The sequence below is a fragment of the Sceloporus occidentalis genome, unplaced genomic scaffold (assembly GCF_023333645.1).
Source record: "Sceloporus occidentalis isolate IW3139 unplaced genomic scaffold, rSceOcc1.0.p SCAF_1, whole genome shotgun sequence".
Taxonomy (NCBI): Eukaryota; Metazoa; Chordata; class Lepidosauria; order Squamata; family Phrynosomatidae; genus Sceloporus; species Sceloporus occidentalis.
Genome location: NW_028316981.1, coordinates 92,354,939 through 92,374,985, shown reverse-complemented (window position 1 = coordinate 92,374,985; position 20,047 = coordinate 92,354,939). Strand labels below are relative to the sequence as shown.

At 42.0% G+C, this 20,047-nt stretch overlaps 1 protein-coding gene across 2 annotated transcripts in view; it reads right to left on the bottom strand.

The window, feature by feature from the left end:
• The window catches only part of GFPT2 (glutamine--fructose-6-phosphate transaminase 2), a 105,221-nt gene that overhangs the window by 21,801 nt on the left and 63,373 nt on the right, over nucleotides 1-20,047 (bottom strand). The window contains exons 1-3 of one of the 2 annotated variants that reach the window (XM_089529172.1): nucleotides 11,191-11,269; nucleotides 1,671-1,778; nucleotides 661-759 (exon numbers count right to left, since the gene is read on the bottom strand). In XM_089529172.1, the coding sequence (XP_089385298.1) occupies nucleotides 661-759; nucleotides 1,671-1,778; nucleotides 11,191-11,197 (214 nt within the window). In that variant the 5' untranslated portion in view covers nucleotides 11,198-11,269. Of the gene's footprint in view, nucleotides 1-660; nucleotides 760-1,670; nucleotides 1,779-11,190; nucleotides 11,270-20,047 lie in introns of those variants that run through there. The other variant, XM_089529182.1, reaches the window with a different exon arrangement.

Below are 20,047 nucleotides of genomic sequence, written 5' to 3'. Positions count from 1 at the left end.
TTATTCCTCATAGATTCAGGCATCCCTAGGAATGTATGTTATATGATCAACTAATTAATTCCATATTTAAATTTATATAATAATAATTGTAACTGAGTACTAATTGCAAATGCACTAAAACTTCAATTGATTATTGTAATAAATAAATGAATCCCCTCTGGCATAAAATTTGGGTGTGTATACTACAAAACTGACCCAAAAAACCTGGATCAATTTATACATGAGTCAATACAATAACAAGATGGCAGGACGAAGGAGAGTTTGCTCCCTAAGGTTCTTCCAGCCTGGTTGCTTCCGGAGGGGGTAGCCATGCTGGGAAGACGCAAGAAGAGTAAACACTCTCTTCCCAGTCCAGTTGGCTCTGGAGGGGGCAGCTGGGCTGGGAAGACACAAGAAGAGTGAGTAGGACATCCTTTACATCCATGGTTACATGCCCTTCAGTTTTACTACCTCAACTTATCCACGGGTCATACTGTATTAAAATCCAGATTTTTGGCCCCAAAACCTACCCTCAACTTATACACAAGGTCAAATTATACAGATATGTACGGTACTCATTTTAAGTAAAAATTACAGTGAGTTAACACTTCCCTTATGGTCACTCTCCATGTCAGATTGGGCATAAATACACCCAAACACTTTTTCAGTATGTAGACTTACTGTGCAACTCTTCATCAAGAGCCTTTACTTTTCCTCTCTTCTTTACTAATCTGATGATCCTTTCCTTGTCTTCATTATTATTTCCATCAATTGCAACACCTGAAATAGAGAACACATATTATTGTTTAGTGTAATAGAACAAAATACTGCATTTAGTTTTGCTGGCTGGGGAGGGCACTGTAGTCCAACACATCAGGAAGGCACTAGGTTGGGGAATGCTGGCTGACTTTCATCCTCACATGGTTACTAGAACACATGCTTGGAATAGAAGCAGCAACAACATACAGTGCCCTGCCGTATCCGCAAGGGTTTGTTTCCATGACACCCTTTCCCCAAAAAACATTGGTGCTCAAATTTTTCACCATTTTATATGACTCTCCACCATTTTAAATATGAGAACTTGAGCCCACTTACTATTTTATATACCTCCACAGCCTGTCTGAGCAGTCCCAGGGCTCCCCAGGTCTAAGGAGAGAGATTAGATTGACACTAGACTGTACAGTACTAATATCGTGCAGGCCCTTTGAAATGAAAGAGCAGAAGCACCTTCATGCACCTGCCCACTGTGCCACCTTCACCTGGCTGCATTACCTTCATCCAGCTGTGATGCTGCTGCTCTTTCGGTTCAAAGGCAGGCATCAGCAGCTGATGTGATCCCTGAAGACAGGGGTACAAAGAATGTGTGCAGAGTGTTCAGGCCCTGCCACAGACCATATCAGTCCTGTAAAGCCTCATGCTTGCCCATGTTTCTCCCCTCAGACCCCAAGGAGCCCACCAGCCAACCATATCACAGACCCAAGGAGTGCTTGACTTGCAGCCAGGCCTTGCCATTGCCTCTGTTGTTGCCCTAAGACAACTTCTCACCCTGGTTGGAAGAGTTTTTAGGTTTATTTATTTGCAGTCCATGGTGGGTTAAATCCGTGGATCTGGAGCCCGCAGATAAGGCAGGCCCACTGTACAGTAATAAGTGGCAGCAGCAATTAATGTCCAAAACAATATGGTTTGCATACCTGCAGAGTCATATCCCCTGTATTCTAATCTTTGTAGTCCCTTTATTAGAGTTTCAAATATCTCCTTCCTGGTCCTAGGCACTCTGTAGTTCATATAAGCAAAGATTCCTGTTGGGCAGAGGATAAAAAAACACAGAGTAAATTACCAGTACTGAAATATTTTTGCATGCTATGTTCAGAAATAAACAAGCAGTCTTATGAAGTCAAGGTATTACTGTAAAACATTTTCCAATAAAGCTGACCAAGTTTGGTCTTCACCACAAAAAGGGGCTGGGTTTTTTTGTTGTTGTTATTATTCAAGACTTGTACAAATTAATACCAATGTTTTTCCTAGGGTTGGAACAATCATCAACTGGTCTAACAATACTACCAAATGACTGCATTAAAAAAAAAATCATGACCAAGTATTCCATGAAGCCAAGTATTCCTTTTATTTCATTACAGTGTCATTTGGTACCCAAGCAGTTAAAAAGTCGTTGCTGTTATTTGTTTACTGGGTTACATCTCTCTTCTTCCCCTAATACTGGGACTCAAGGCAACTTGCAAAACCTAAAGCAAATACAGTTAAGTGCAGTGCTTATATCTTGCAAAGACATAAATAAAAATTTATAAAAAGTTGTTATTAAAATGAAATTAACTGTCCACAGAGCTAAAACAATTTAAAACAAATCAATTAAAAGATGGAAGATTTTTAATAAATCAGTAAACAGTATGCTATTAAAAGCTCTTCTGGTTTGTTTCCAAAGCCAGAAAAATACTAAATTTCCAACAAAACAATAGCAGAAGGGAGACCTCTTAGCCTTCCCAGAGAGGCAATCCAAAGTCTGAGAAGAGACACTGGAAAGATCTTCTCTTGTGTTCCAACAAACATGCCTGGAAAGGTGGTGAGACGAAAAGAGCCTTTCCTGAAGATCTTGGCATCTGAACAGGCACATATAGACAGGTACAGTCCCTGAGATAGTTTAGACCTAAGCCATATAGGGCTTCAGCCATCTTAACAAGCACTTTAAATTGTGCCCAGAAATGAAGTAGCATCTACTAGAGCTGTTACAGCAAGGTAATTGTATATTCCCTCTATACCGTCTCAGTTAAAACAGAGCACATTATAATAAACCAAATGGGATGTAACCAATGCATGTGTCATCATGGCCAGACAATATATTTCTAAGACTCGCTACAGCTGCTGCAGCAGTAAATGCTCTCCAGGCCACAGCAGAAATCTGAAGGTTGAATCCAAGGGTAAACCTGAACAGTGAACCTGGGACCCCAGGAGAAGTGCAACCCCATCTAAGAGAGGCTGATTCCCTAATTCCTGGTCTACCTTTTGACAAGCCAGGAGCATCAGCATCTTGTTTGGATTAAGCTTCAGTTAACTCACCTAAATCCAGCCCATTACTGATGCCAGATACCTGTTTAACACAACAAGAGCTTCCATGGTGTTAGGTGGAAAGGAGAAGAGGTGGGCACTAACAGCATACTAATGGTATGAAACCCCAAACCTTCAGACAACTTCTCCCAGGGCTTTCATGTAGATATTGAACAGCATGGGGTACAACACAGAAACATGAGCTACTCCACAGGTCATTGGCTAAGGAACTGAGCAAGAGTCGCCTAACAGCAGTTTGGTTTTATATTCATTATTTATTACTAATACTATCACTTTATTATTAAAACATTTATATCCCACCCTAAATCAAAAGATCTCAAAGCAGCTTACAAATAGCATTAAAATAAGTTAAATAATTTAAAACAATACAATAAATTAAATGAGCTAAAACATATTAAATATCATATTGAATTAAAAACAGATTTTAAAAATCTAAAGGTTGTAGGCCTCCAACAGTTGAAAATGCCCTCTCCCATGTCCCAACACAGTTTATGTATCACAGGTGGTACAAGGAGGAGTCCTACTCCACATACTTTAGGGTATATGGGGAGAGGTGCTCCCTTAAATATCAAAGTCCCAAGCCATTTAGGACTTTAAATGTCATTATAAGTACCTTGAATTCAGTCTAGAAAAATATTTGCAACCAGTGCAACTCTTTAAAGATGGGCATTATATGCTGTCAATATTGTATTGCAGTCAGCAGTTAAGCTGTGACATTTTGCATTTGCTAACTGCAGTGGTCTAATCAGGAGGTTGCCAGTGCATGGACTACAGTGGCTAGGTTATCTCTGTCCAGAAAAGTCTGTAGCTGGTGCATCAGTCAAAGCTGGTGCCAAGTACTCCAAGCCACTTGGGCCACCAGTGACAGAGACAGATTTAAGAGTACTCCTGGATACACCCCTGCTCTTTCAGGGGGACTGCAACCCTATTCAGGATTGGCTATTTAACCCAATTCCTGGACCCAAGAACCACCCATCCACAAACCCTATGCCCTATTAGGATTCAGCTTCAGTTTACTGGCCCCCTTACATAGCGTTAAGTATGAATTCTGCTGATAATTAAAGTATTCTTTTCTCTTTTGGGAATGTAGTAAGTGTAGTGCTTTCAAATGTGATTATTTGACCAAATCATTTTCACTAGTTAAAATACCCTGCCCTACCCAGATTTGTTTAAACTGCCATTCACTGTTTAATCTGAAACTACATATTAGGTGAGAAAATATGTATTTTCTAGTAGAATAAGGGGATGCATTTTTGAAAATAAATGTTGCAGTTCCCCAAAACCAATACACAAACCTCACCCAGTTTTTTGTCAACAAAGTTGAAGTGGGGAAAAAAATTATAGCCAGTATTTCACATGTGTATTAGACAGCCACGGACACAAGGTCCAAGACATTATTTTGTTTTGAGTTAAACATACCAGATATAATTCATGCCTGAAAGAAAAGCTGTCATAGCACAGCTAAATAATCCTCTAAAGGTTATGGCTATTACAATTTTTCCATGCACTCAGCTCATATTCTGTGCTACTTTTCCACAGCTGTATATTTTAAACATCTTTCTTTCACAAATCCTCAGTTTTAAAAAGGAAGACTTTTTGGCTACTTTCTGAACCAGTATTTTACAAAGTATGCAACCAGTCGGGTTCGTGTTAAGGCATAGTGTTGTTACACCTACGTCACTCCAGACAAGGTAGCTTCGAGTGATCCTTCTACAATGCAGCCAGTGTACTGACTGGTAAAGATTCCTTGTTTATACCAAACTCCACCACTGCTCTTATTTATGCATACCAGGATTGACAGAAACCACTAGAGAGTTTGGGCTGAAAATGACACCAACAACCTGGGATGCCAAAGAATACATTTCAGGTTCTCTGGGCCATGGGAAAGAGATCTTACTTTGAATATACATATTCTATTATGCCTGCTAATAAATTTATTAACTGCTTGCTTTCAGCAAAGAAGTCCAATATTAAGTCACAGTTACTTAAGAACATTGGAATTACATGTTTTTAATTTTATTTCAATGGGCTCATATTTTTTTTAACTCTGTGAGACTCTACAGCCACATTTTATAGTGCCTCTTTTAAAAGCTTTTCCTTCTTGTGTATTTCCTTAGATAAACAGATTGCCCTGTAATTGAGTTTACTTGTTTCTCACTTACCAGCTGTGAAGAATTAGCCTGTATTTTACAGTAAACATGAAGTTGCTACCAGTAAAATAAATCCACCATTTGGCCCAAGGCTTGCAAAGATGATGAAGACCTTTTCATCTTTCCTTAGACAGAAATAAATCTGGCTTCCCTTACTCTTTGTCATCTTGTTGTTATGTTGGTTATTAATATGCAAAATTATATACCAGCCCCCTTTGTTTCCTTAGTGAAAGCATGTGTTGGTGTTTTATCAAAACTGTATTATTAACACCAGTTCATTTTGGGATTTAATTTTTAGGAAGAAATGAAAACACCATTTAAGTTTATTTTCTTGTTAACACTGTTTCTTCTTATGAGAAACAGTATCAGTTACAAAAAGAGGGGGGGAAACAAAGTGCATTAACTTCAAGACCAGCCTTCTCATATTCAGGCACTAGCCATGCATGCTGGCCTGAAAAGACAAGAGTTGTAGTCCAACTTACAGGCTTGAAAATGTCTGGTCAAGATCATAGCAAAAAAGAATGTAGAGTCTTATGACAACGTAAAGATAAGTAATTTTCTTTGTGTCATAAGCTTTTGTGAACAACACCCACAACATGGACAACGTGAAATGCAATCTTTAGCAGTATAATAAACCTTTTCTTCTTAATGGGACCACTCTTCTTTGGACCTCATTATCTTCATCTACTTATATTTTACATTTAGATCCAATTTCCCAGCTAACGCCCCCAAAGCAGAGTTTCATGTTTCAGGCTTCAGAACGTTGTTGTTTTTATCATGCAAGAGATAACAGATGACCTTTCAGTACTCCTACTTGGAAGTGACTTAATTATTTTGTTTGATAAAAAAAAATAAACACAGATCACATTGCTTTTAAATGACTACACAAAAGTAATTTTGTACAGGAAAACACTCTTATTCTATGAAGATGTGTAAAGGGAAAAACCTTCATGTGGGTACTTTAAAAAACAACAATCCAAACAGAGCAGTTAAGCATAGAGTCAACTAGAGGTTGTACAAGCTCATCTTTGTTTCGGACTCCTTTTATCTCTCCTTGGGGCTTTGAAGTGCTTGCTTCCTCTTTCAGGAATGCAAATGGTCGGGTAAAGAAAGGAACACAGAGAATTTTCAGTGGGGAAATTCCATAAGAAAGTCAGTGCTTGGCCATCTCTAACCAGGATCAATATACAAGCCTCTCATACCTTAAGTATAATAAGCAGTGACACTGCTACCCTCCCCACCTCCACTTTTTAAAATGTGTACAGTTTATAGTATTTTAAATCTCCCTGATCCCAAAAAGAAAAGCTTTCAGCAATGAAAACAGTCGGCCAAAACTGGCAGCCTGTTATATTTTGTAATTCTATTTTGTTATGCTCCCTTTGTTACTACTTTGCTTCTCTTTTATTTTCATCAAATACAGTATACTGTCTCCCTTCTGCTGTGAATCCTGAGAAAAGTAATCCTTATTCTCTCACAGTTAACTTTCACTCTCCCAACACATCAGCATACAACAGCAATAACAAGTATATTTCTATACGGCTTATCAATGCACTTAAGCACTCCCTAAGCAGTTTATAATGTGCAAGCTAATTGCCCCCAACAAGCTTGGCACTCATTTTAGTGACCTCAGAAGGATGTCAGGCTGAGTCAACCCTGGCTGGTATTGAACTCACAACCTTGCGACTGAGTGAGTGGCTGCAGTACCAACATTTAACCACTGCACCACCAAGGCTCACTCATTGCAGTCTTCATTGCAATGAGCTGCAGAGAGCCCCACACCAAAGCATGGCACCTAAAATACTGGTAACTATGTTGTATGTATGCACTGATGTCTTAATTATATTCCTGTAGCTGTCATCAAGCTTAGAGAGTGTAATTTGTCCAAGATCGCCCAGTGTACTTCTCTCTATTAAAGGTTCTAGAGGCCAACCCAAAGGGGTGGGATTGTTGGTTTCACGTCTTGGCTATAAACTAGGCAGAAGCAACAGCCTACCACTGCTGGAAACAGAACCTTAGACTAGAAATCCCAGAGGCTTTGGGACTCTAACTCCCACCATCCCTGACCGCTGAGCAGACTAACTAGAGACAGTGAAGAATGTAGTTCAACAACATTTGGGGTCAGGCCCAAGGATGGGAACTACTAAACTTTGTGTTTGATCAAAAGGAAAAAAATTCACCTTTAAAATAAATTAAAAATATGAACAGCTGAGTAATGTGAGTTTTCCCCTCATTCCTTCAAAGCTTAATTGATAGCCCTGTTTAAAAATATTTGAAGGGATGTCATACTGAGGAGGGAGCAAGCTTGTTTTCTGCTGCTCCAGAGAACAGGACCCGGAACAATGGATGCAAGCTACAGGAAAAGAGATTCCACCTCAACATTAGGAGGAACATCATGACAGTAAGGGCTGTTTGACAGCGGAACAAACTTCCAACTCTATTATTCTATTCTATTCTAATTCATTAGGCTTACTGACAATTATTCTATCTGTGGAGTAAAACATTCACAAATTAAGCCTACCATGTCCAACTTACTGCTTATAATGAATGTTAATGGTATGCAACTGAAGCAGTAACCAAATCACAAGCCAACAGACTACAGCTGTACTCTCAGAACTAAACAAGGGTGCCTGTCTGTTGCAAAAAGAATGTAAAGTATTTTTTAAAAAATCTGGCATATTATGTTTTCTAAAAAATAATTCAACATTATATTTTGAAACAGAACAGAATGTAACCTTTTTGCATTAAACTTCTGTTTTGTCGGGATTATGTTTAAAAGATTCTTAGTCAAGAGTAGGAAGCTTCTCTTTCCTTCTGCTAGTGGCATTTCTGGAACATTTTTTTCAGCACCCAAAACTGTCTGGTTGCTAAGGCAGCAGCAAAGGGTGTCAGAAAAGCTGAATACTCTAAAATGACACCATACTCAATGGCTACTTCATACTGAGTCAGCCGCACCACTCCTTAGCTAGTACTTTGTTGAACAGTGCAACATCCTTGTTTCATAGTCAAAACACAGACAGATTACATTAATCTGATTTCCAGCATATTGTTTATGTAATCTTGAATTGGTAACTAACAGTAACACATGCACTGCGCAGGGGTTCTGCTCCTATGTTCAGTAAACGTGTGAGGAAGGGAAGCACACTACCCCTGTGCCCATGCTGTTCCCATCACATTGGAGGGTGACTGTGAAAGGGATGTACCCTGGAGGTTAAACCCTGGAAAATCAGGGTTTAAAATCTATTCACGGAAAAGGCTCGCCTGCTGAGAAATTCACTCTTAAAAAACTGAAAGTGAGAGAAAAGTGGGAGCAAGGCAGAGCTGGCATGTTTCCATGCCTCATGATATTGGATGAACACAGAAACAGCATACCTGCATAGGGCTCATACAGTATTCTTGATCTGATCCCCTTTAGCTCAGCCAGGCCACTTTGAGCTATTGATATGGGTCAATTATTCTGGAAGAGAGCCTTCGTTTATAGATGAAAAATTGGCCCTTCATGTTGGCCTTTTAAAGAAGGCTTGTTGGCTCAGCTGACTGCAACTCCTTTAAAGGAGTCCATTTACAATCAGCATAGGTATGCACATCCAATTCAAATTCTCATTTATATGCTGAGGCATATAAGCTGTACCCACTCACAGTCAAATAATCCTTTTAATTTACTAAACTTATCCTCGATATTTTAGGATCTATTTTTATCGGAGGACCATTATCCCAAAATAGTTCTAATGGGATGAGATGTTCTGAGATATCAATTCAAGTGTAAGAAATTCCACCCACAGGTTTAGAGCTCTAATTGTACAGCTTCCTTCCACAATTCCTCCTGAATTATGCTACGATCATAAGAAGACTTTAATCCTTTTCAGGCACTCAAAACCATATTCCATAATAGCTGGGGCATCACAGAAGCCAGATCTGCCAGATCTGACCCACCTTACATTCAAACAGCACCCCATGTGCTAAAAGCAGGCTTTTACATTTCTATCCAGATAGGCCTTTGACACCTAAGCCAGTGCAATTCAAAGTGGTGGTCCTTGGATGGATGCTGATCTCTGGAGAGTTTCTAAGGAAGAAAGAAGCAATTGTGGCCAATGGGTAGAAATATAGTAGAAGTCCTTGGCACACAGTAGAAACTAAATCGCCCATTCCATTTATCAGAAGTACTGATCTACACACTACTGTCGAGGAGGGTTTATCTGGCTGGATGTTGCTCCCCCATCCCTTTCTATTGCCATTATACAATGGTGGGTTTTTTAATGGTCTACAAAGACTACATCCACACTGCAGAAATAATCCAGTTTGACACCACTTTAACTGCCATGGCTGAATGATATGGGGTTCTGGGAATTGTAGTTTAGTGAGATATTTAGTGAGCGTGCTCTAGTGCCACAACAAACTATGGTTCCCAGAATTTCAAAGCATTGAGCCACAGCAGTTAAACTGGTGTCAAACCGGATTATTTCTGCAGTGGGGATATAGCCTATCTTTTGATTGGTTTGGTTTTTCATTCATATTTTGTCACTGTTAGCTGCTTGCAGTGCCATTTTTGCCAAAAAAGTAGGATACAAAACAAAGGCTCTACGCATAAAATGAACAGCCATCACTGCACACACACACACTGAATACCCCTTAACATTTGAAAAAGGCCACTGTCCCAAATTAACATGAAATACAATTACACATATGCTTCTGAACTGCCTTCTTAGTCTGAGTTGAAGAGAAGTGTGCTAACTTCATTTCACAGTACATGAGGCAAAATGGCCCATGTTTGAACACAGCGCAATCTGGTCATGAGCAACAAGTGTCTCAAGAACCAGATTGTTATGGTAACTTAGGCCTCATTCCCACTTACAGATAAATCAGTGAGCAATCCAAATCGATGGACCGATTCAACATCAGAGCGTGGTTCCCACTACAGCTGCCCCGCTCGCATTTTCTGTCATCAAAATAACAAATGAGTCCCATTCATGAATGAATCGATTCAAAATTATTCAGTTCCAACTGGCTAAAGGGCAAACTTGAATCGATTCTGATCCGCTTGTGGTTCAGCCATGGAAACCCACTGGGTGACCTTGGGCAAGTCACACTCTCTCAGCCTCCTCAGGGGAAGGTAATGGCAAACCCTCTCTGAACAGACCTTGCCAAGAAAACCCCACGAGAGGGTCAGATATTACTTGAAGACACACAACAACAATCCCACTGTGAAGAGGGATTAGCCAATGCGCAGGAGAAGGCTGAACAGCTTGGCTCCACTGTCTCCAAAAGCCCAGCTCATCCAACTCCCCTCTGGCAAAAGGAAAGCCAAGTCCAAGCAGTCTCCTCTGGTCTTCTTAATGGCTCCTCGGAAGGAAGGAAGGAAGGATGGAAGGAGAAATGGGCGCCAAAGGGTCAGGATGGGGGGAAGGGGCCGGTGGGGGAAGACCTGAAATGGCGAAGGAAGCCTGGAGCAAGGAGGAGCAGGAGGAGGAGGACCCTCTTTTGTGAGGAAGGAGCGGAAGCTGGAAGAAGGGGGTTCGAGTCGGAGGGGAAACGACCCTCCTCCTGACCCAAGCCCAGCCCCCAAAAGACGGCAGCAGACCCCAAAAGGCTGGGAGAGGTCCTTCTTGTTGTGAGCCGCCCTCATGGCGACCCTGTGGATGAGACCCCCGCCAAGTCTTTCCCAAGTCCCTTTAAGAGGTCTTTTCCTAGCCTGCCACCGGGGCTGCATCCACACTGGAGACATAACCCGGTTTGGCCCCGCTTTTCAGCATCCTGGCTCAAGGCTATGGAATTGTGGGAGTTTGTTGTGGGGTCCGAAGTCTATTGCATGCCTTTGGCGTGGGCTCTCCCTCTCCTTTTGCATCCATCCCTAGCCTTGCTGTCTTCTCCGGGGGCCCTCTCCCCCGCGCGGCCAGGCTTTGGTTCTTCGGGGCAGGCAAAGGCTCCTCTCCTTCCCCGCCAGCAACCCGAACCCTTTCCCGACCCAGAGGGCTCCTGCCTTACTCACCACACATGGCTCTGGCGCAGGCGGGGACCTGGCTTCCTTTCCTCCCCAGGAACAAAGCTCCCTGGCTGAGAAGCGCTGCCTTGCCTTTCTCCTTCGCCTCCTGCTCCCTTTTATAGCATGCCTTGCCCCCCCCCCAAGAGCACAGGGCTGCCTCATTGGCTGAGAAAGGCGGCCAGGGCTGGGCTAAAGGGAGGAAGAAGCCCCAGCAGCAGGGCCAAAGCACACCACCAGTCTTTCCTCCTGCTTGGCTGGGGCAGGACCCCTGTGGATGGGGGGGGGGGGGGGGGAAACCGCAGATACCCCAAACACACTCTGTTTTTACCTGAGAGGACACCTCTCTAGGTCCTCCAGTGCAACTCGGGGGTCAACATCTGCCGGACATTGACCACAGAATTGCAATGGAGGAGCTACAAATAAATGCCTAGGAGAGTATTCCCCCTAGGAACCTCTAGGTCCTTCGGTGCAACAGAGAACATATTCATCAAATCTGAATAATCAAACCTGCAAAAGACAAAGCCGCAAATGTGGAAGGACAAGTGTAATCCAGTTTGAGACCGCTTGAACTGCCTGGGCTCAATGCTAGGGAATTCTGGGAACAGTTTTGTGAAACATTTAGCCTTCTCTGTCAGAGAGCTCTGGGGCCACAATAAACTACAAAAATCCCAGGATTCTCTAGCACTGAGGCGCCTCAAACCGGATTATTGATGCCGTGTGTTTTGGACCTGGGAGGCATCCCCACTGCAGAAATACTCCACTTTGACATTCACTTTAATGGCCATGGCTCCATGCTATGGGATTCTGGGGATTTGGAGTTTGTTGTGGCACCAGAGTAAAGTTCCTTATTCCTTGTGAAGTCGAAGGCTTTCATGGCCGGCATCCACAGTTTTTTGTGGGTTTTTCGGGCTATGTGGCCATGTTCTAGAAGAGTTTCTTCCTGACGTTTCGCCAGCATCTGTGGCATCTGGCATCTTATCCCTGTTGCTGCTGCTGCTGCTGTTGTGTGCCTCAAGGTGGGCAGATGTGAAGGAGGACAAGGCACCACAAAAATGTAGGGCATTTGAGGGAAAATGGAGGACATGGACAAAAATAAAAGGCTCTAAGCACTGGTATAAATGGAAAGTTGTCCTTCTTAGTCATGATCAAATGGAGGAGCTTTTGGGATTCTTCCCAGACAGAAAGTTAAAACGTAGGCCATGTCCTGGGCAAGGAGGCCATATGGTCACCCTGCATGTGCTTTCAAGTTGTTTCCAACTTATGGCAACCCTTTGTATAACTCCCTAATCTTCACTGCTCTGTGTAGTTCCTATAAATTCCTGTAAATTCATGAATTTACATGACTTGAAGGCACACGACAGCAACAACAATGAGAGAAAAGGAGTCTTGCAGTGGATTGGCATAAGTTGGAAACAACTTGAAGGCACACAACAACAATAGTTTTCTCTACAGTGAAAACAATAACAGCACACCTCCATATTGTTGTTAAGTGTCCTCAAGTCAGCAGGACTCATGGCGACCCTGTGAATGAGGCAACTCAACTAAATTGTGTGCCTTAGTTCCTGTAAATTCATCCCCATGATCTCCTTAATAGAGGCCAATCATCTGGCATGTGGTCTTCTCTTTCTACTTCCTTCCACCTTTCCTAGCATTATTGGTTTTTCCAGTGAGTCTTCCCTTCTCATGATATGACCAAAGTACGACAGCCTCAATTTAATCATCTTGGCTTTCAGGGAGAGTTCAGGCTTGATCTGTTCAAGGACTCCCCTGGATAATAATGTGTCCATTTCGTGTTCTTACTGCTTGGGGTTTTTGTCCATTGTGGTGGTTGGTTGTGTGACTTCACGTTGTTTCCATCTTATGACAATGGGGGGTTTGTCCCTGCCATCCTCTGAGGCTGAGAGAGTGTGACTTATCCAAGGTCACACATGGGGTTCAAGTCTTACTCTCCAGAGTCGTAGTCCAATGTTCAAGCTGCTGAACCGTGATTCTGCTCTGAGCCCAGAAATGAGCAAAACTGTCACCTCTAGCTAGTCACTTCTTTGTAACAAGGGTGTAACTAAAGTGCATTCTAAAGGAGAAATGACTAACAAGGTTGACTTGCTGATATGAAGGAGGAAGCACCAGAATACAATTTTTCCCTCGTGTGGATCTAGCCTAGAACAGGTTCCAGGTCTCTTTGTGACCTTGGAAAGCCACTGGGTGACCTTCAGCAAGTCACACTTTCTCAACCTCAGAGAAAGGCAAGCACAAACCCCCTCTGAAGAAATCTTGCCAAGAAAATCCCATGATAGGTTTGCTTTAGAGTCTTGACCACAAGGGATGCAACAACAGTACAAATAACAACAACAATACTCAGAAAGCAAGCAAGCAAAGGCAGCAAAGCAAGCAGAAATTATGCAATACAGTACCTTAAATGTAGAAACAGATGTTGTGGCTGAAAAGTTGGGCTTTTCTTACTCTTTGTCTGGTGCCAGGAGGATTATAGCATAGATGGCTGCCAAGGTGTCTAGGCAGGGATTTCACAACTTGGGAGCCACTGTTGGAAGCCCACACTCCACTGAATACCCCTTCACCTCTCCTCATTTGGTGGGATTACATACAGAAGGGCTACAAGAAGATGACCGTAAACGCTGAACATAATATACTTTATACTGATAATTCAGCGTTAAGAGATATTACACCTATGGGCAGCTCAGCCCTCCAATTAGGCACAGTACCCTCCTCGGGTGGGAAATTGCACTCTTTGCCCCCCCTCAAAAAAGGCTCACTGCTCCATAAACATGCATGCAACCTTTTTTATTTCTAGGTATTAGGCTCTGGGCAGTGGTGGTGGTGGGGACTTTTTCAGTCAGAGGCAGACACTAGATGTGGTACCTACTGCGACTTAGAAGCACCTCTATCTCTCCCAGAGCCCTCAACCCATGATTTCCTAACTCTGAAAAAGAAGTCCTCAGAGCCAGACCTTTGAAATATAGCTGGATGGGTATTGCTATGGGCGGAAGGCAAATTTCTACTATTGCAATAACTTAAAACTTCAGGTGAGCATTTAGAAACAGGGTTAAGCATTCAAAGAAAAAGGCCAATTATGGGAATGCAGACACAGCCAATTCAAGAGTTGTAGCCTAAAGAATACTGAATGCCTAATTGAATGTATTTTAATTTTATGGAGAGTATTTATACCCCATTCTTCACCTGTGAAGGGTCTCAGAGTCGTCTACAGATTGTTAACCTGACAGATCCCTGCCCTCAGGTTTACAATCTAAAAAGACATGACACAAAAGAAGGGAATGGTAGTGGGGAAAGGGATCAAGTCCAGCAGATACAGCTGGTCCTTCTCTCCTTCAAAGGCCAGGGTGGTAACAGTTAAGATGAAGGGAGGGCCTTTAATCCCATTCTGGAATAAACACGGTGTGGCTGTGCCTGCCTTTCCTTGGCGTTTATCAGATGGGGTCTTTGCAGCTCAGATCTGGAGCGTTTGTGGATCGGGTGATTCACATTCACGTGATAACGAGAATGTATTTTCATACCTGCTTGCTGTTCCCTTGCCCTTCCGAACTGATGGGGAATCGAATCGAAGGAAGTCACATGATGCAGATTCAGGAAAAGCAGAGTGAGTGCAAATTGTATTTCCACACTGGTGCATACCATGGGTGATTCAAGGATTCGAATTGGGACCCTTGCGCATGCCCAGTGGGGCCCTGAAGGCATCCTGAACCTTTGCACTTCCGGGGTTAAGAAGGGAGCCTGGCTCCACTTTCACAGAAATGACAGCTTCCCCTTTATTACTCCCTTCTATTTCCCCATCCCTGGCAGCCAAATTCAAAGCGTCCTGTGTCAGAGCGCCCATTCATTTCATCCACATCTACATCTATCCTCTTGTCATTCTCTTCATCTATTTCAGCTACATATATCTACATCCATCCTCTTGTCATTTTCCTCATCTATTCCATCTACATCTCTCCTTCCTTTTGTAGCAGTTGCCTTCTCTTAGGTTGCATCCACACTGGAGAGATAATCCAGTTTAACTCCAGTTTAACTGTCCTGGCTCAGTGCTATGGAATTCTGGAAGTTCCATCTCTCCCTCCAGCCTCATGTTTCATTTCATTCACATCTATAATCTGGATTGAAATCCCTTTCCTCTGCATCTGCATTAGGAAATAATCTATTTCAAAAACATTAATATACATCCTTATAGAGATCTTGTTGCACCTCTGAGACTAAATGCATGTGAGGAAGCAGACTTTAGGAAAGCTCATGCTGCCAACTTCTTTCTTTCAAATAATAATAATAATAATTAGAATTCAAAGACATATTTTGGAGCACCTAGATGCATCTGAGAAAGTGCTGCAAGAGGCAGCAGTGGGGGACAACCAGGGTTTGATCCCTTGCTTGGGTGTAAAAAAAACCCCACTGGGCAAGTCACACTGTCTCAGCCTCAGAGGATGGCAAGGGTGAACCCCTCTAAACAATCCTCCCAAGGAAACCCCTTGGGCAAGTCACACTCTCTCAGCCTCAGTGGATGGCAAGGGTGAACCCCCCCTGAACAATCCGCCCAAGTAAACCCCTTGGCCAAGTCACACTCTCTCAGCCTCAGAGGATGGCAAAATCAAACCCTCTCTGACTAGGGTTGCCATAAGTCCGGAAATGACTTGAGCGCAGACTAGAGATGTGAAGGCCCACAAAAAGAACTAGGATAAAGACCATTTTTGGTTCTGGTTTTCCTGAATCATGATAAAATAAAATATTCCATAATTGATTTCCTACCTTTTTCAACCCCCCCCCCCCCCCCATTTACAATTTCCCCCAGATTTTTGCCCTACAGTTGACACACACAGATGCACACATCACTACCACCACCAACAAAGAAGCTGTGTGTGTATGTTTTTTGTGTGTGTATATATGTGTGTGTGTATATATGTGTGTGTGTGTGAGAGAGAGAGAGGGGGGGGGCAAGGAGGGAGAGCGCTCGCTGGCCAGGCTGCTCTGCAGAAGGTGCAACGGGGAAGGAGAGGGAGAGCTCCAATGGGGCAATGATCATTCCCAGCCGTGGTTGCTCTGAAAGGGAAAAGGGCCACCAGAAGCAAATGGGGCAAAATTCCACCAGGGCAACATGGGAGATTTGCAACCCGGGGGTCTTGCGATGGTGTTCAGGAGCACAAGCAAATTGGGATTTCACACCAGACCAATTTGCAGTGAGTTCGAACCAAGCCCCAATGCGAATCGCGTCAATGCACTTATTTAGCGAACTCGCCAAAACTCGCCAAAATGAGGAGCCAGTAAGGATTCAGTTCGGAAGTCCTGCGGAAGCCCCACGGAAGGGGCTCACATTTAAAGCAACCAGGTATGAAAATACATTCTCGTTATCACGTGAATGCGAATTGCCCGATCCACAGACGCTCCAGATCTGAGCTGCAACGACCCTATCTGATAAATGCCCTTCTCTCCCTGAAAGGCCGGGGTGGTAGCCATTAAGATGGAAGGAGGGGCTTTAAAATGTCTTACTCTCTGCAGTGTTAGCAATGTGGAACTAAAGGAAAAACACATGAGGAGAGCAGAATTTTCATTTGAAAGGACAACATCTCATCCCCCTCCCCACAACTAAACCCCTGCATGGAGAGTCATACTGCACACTCTGGCCAGTGCAGCTTTCTAGAGAAACCCGTTGCCCTCCCTGTCTACATTATCTCACTTTCAGAAGTTATATGGACAGTGGGCAGTGTTTGTAATATAAATGCCATAAATAAGTAGGAGGTGGGCAGCAACAGTGAGGCAACAGGCTAGGAACACTGGTACACCTGCCTTAGCAATGGTAGTGCTCAAGCTATTTCTAGAATTCAATAAATAGTGATGACTCTAAATGGATGGTTTTAAAAAAGAATTAGCCAAATTCATATCAGGTCTATTAACAGAGGAAAGGACAAGTCAAGTGGAAACTTCATAAATGGAGGCAGTTTTTCTGGGCTATGAGGGCAAACAATAGGGTTTGCCTATCTGCCAGCATACTTCTCTGAGGCACTTCACTAGTCACTTTTAAGACACATTGTTGAACTCAATAGAACTGATTTGGTTTGGCCTATATTCTTGAGCACTTATGAGTATAGCCCTGTTTAAAGTGTAGCATCACAGTTGCTCAGTTCAATAGAATCATATTGGATTAAAATACAGTACTGTAGAATTTAAGACCTTTCCCCTTCAAAACCTTAATTACATGCAATGCCATGTTTAATTTAAGCATTTGGTAGATATAATGAAATTTGCACTAGGGCATAATAAATTATAAATTAACTCATGCCATAAATTTATTGGGGTTTTTTACCTGAAAATGTTTTTTTTAAATGCAGTTACTCTAATAAAACTACTATTGCCTCACAACTCTGTTTTTCAGTTGGTTGTGGATATTTAATTGTATACCCCCCCAGCCTAGGTTATAAGGTGCCTATATTTCGGCACTTCTATAGAATATAAAATTCCACTTTATTATCAAAAGGTAAAAGATGAAAGATTCCTATCAGGAGCAATACATCCTGGAATCACTCAATGTCCTTGCTTTGTTAAGTGTTTAAATTATCTTAAGACTGTGCTTTAACTTGCAGTTACAGTACCTGCCCCTACATTTCTCCATGCTTTTGTTTTATCAGATAAAGAGATAAAGGCTTAGGCAGTGTAGGGGCCTGGGGAAAAAAGACTGGTGTGAAACCAGAAATGCTGAGCAACAGAAAGATTTTCAATAAATGGTATTTTGACCACTGCCTTCAATGGAATGCAGATTGCAAGTTTCACCTGCTAAGACTTCAATTCTATACCAACTTATTTGGGAATAAGTCCCTTGGGAAAGCGTTGAACATATATAGTAGGGGTTAACAAAGTGTGGCTGTCTAAATAAATAAATATAATCTATAAATAAAACATATTATTATTATTATTATTATTAAATGTTGTTGAATGCTAATCCCCATGGGCCCTAGCCAGGATGAATGGTGAAGAATGCAAGCAGTTTTAGTTCAAAAACATCTTAAAGTATAGGACTGTTGTGTAAATTACTTAATACCACATGTTGTGAATAGTGACTTCACAGCTTGGGTGTTCTCCTGAATTTGGATCTGAGCCTGGATGCCCAGGTTTCAGTTGTAGCTGGGGATGCATTTGCACAATTGAAAATTGTGTGCCAGCTGTGCCCATTCCTTGAGAAGTCAGATTTGGCTACAGTGACACATGCCTTGATTACATTTAGACTATTGTAACATGTTCTACATGGGGCTGGCTTTGGAAACTGTAGGAAACTTCAATGGATCAAAAATGTGGCAACCAGGCTGTTGATCAGGGCTGGTCACAGGAATAATGTTATTTCTTTGTTGAAAGAGCTGCATTGGCTACTGGTTCATTTCTGGACAGAATTTAAAGTGCTACTTCTGAACTGTAAAACCCTACACAGCTTGAGTCCAGACTATTTGAAAGACAGTATTTCCTTATGTCGTTGTCATCATCATCATCATCTATTGTGATCAACAGATCCAATAGAAAGCTCAAACATAAAATTAAAAACAACTTCTAAAAGGAATAAATAGTTCAGTAAAACAATAAAATGATTGCTAAAGAAATTTAGCAACCATCAGTGTTAAATTTGGGGACTGATTCTCCTACCTGGTATGAAATTGGGCACAACATCCAACAAATTTCCTTATATAAACCAGAACATGCATTGAGATCTGCAGGAAAGGGCTTTCTTGCAGTCCCACCCCTCTTGCAGGTGCAGTTGGTAAGGACCCAGTCCTTCTCTGTGGTTGCTTCCAGACTGTGGAACTCCCTTCCATGGGAATTCTAGTTAGCTCCCTCCCTCTTGTCTTTCCACCTGCAAGTGAAGTAATTTTTTTATCTAGGCAGGCTTTTGAATTTTACCTATGGGGTTGCAGTGTGTGAAGTGGTGTCTGTCTATCTGTCTATCATCTATCTATCTATCTATCTATCTATCTATCTATCTATCTATCTATCTGCTTCGGGTCACTTTGGAGGTATGCTGTTTAAATGATGTGTGTGTCCTAAGAGTCCAGAAGCTGCCCCAAAGCTACGCTCCAGTCCTTAGGACTGGATCATGGCTTTGGTGCGGCTTCTGGACTCTTAGGATGCATGCATCATTTAAACAGCTTACATCCAAAGTGACCTGAAGCCGCTTTATTTTGGCCAGTCTGTATGGGGCCTATCTATCCTAAGCTATCTGGAGTCTAATACGCCCAGTACATCATTTTGTAAATACTCTCTTTTAAATCACAACATGAGGTAAACTCCAATCCCTTTTGTCACTTTTCACCCACTTACCAAGCATTATTGTCTTTTCTAGTGTGTCATGTCTTCTCATGATATGGTCTAAGTATGACAGCCTCAGTTTAGAAATCTTGACTTCTAGGGAGATTTCAGGCTTGATTTACTATTTTTAAACTAACAAATTAGTTATAAAAGAAGTTTGTTATAAAATAATTGGCAAAGGGTTGGTAATTAAGATAATACAGTGGGCCTTTGGTATCAGCTGCGGCTTAGTTCCAGAACCATCACCTGCTCCACCAAAATCCGTGGATGTTCATGTCCCATTAAATACTATGGCATAGTAAAATGGTGTTCCTTATATAAAATGGCAAGAACCAAGATTTGCTTTTGGATATTTAAAAAACATTTTCAAGCCATAGATGATTGACCCCATGGATTAAGAATCATGGAGGGCTGAATGTATTTAAGATACAAAAATGATACATAACCCAAATCTCCCTAAATGACCTCCTCAAAGTAACGTTTCATGAGAAATTGATAAATATTACTTGTTTTACTCCAAAACAAAACATTAAATTTATTTATTTATTTACAGTATTTA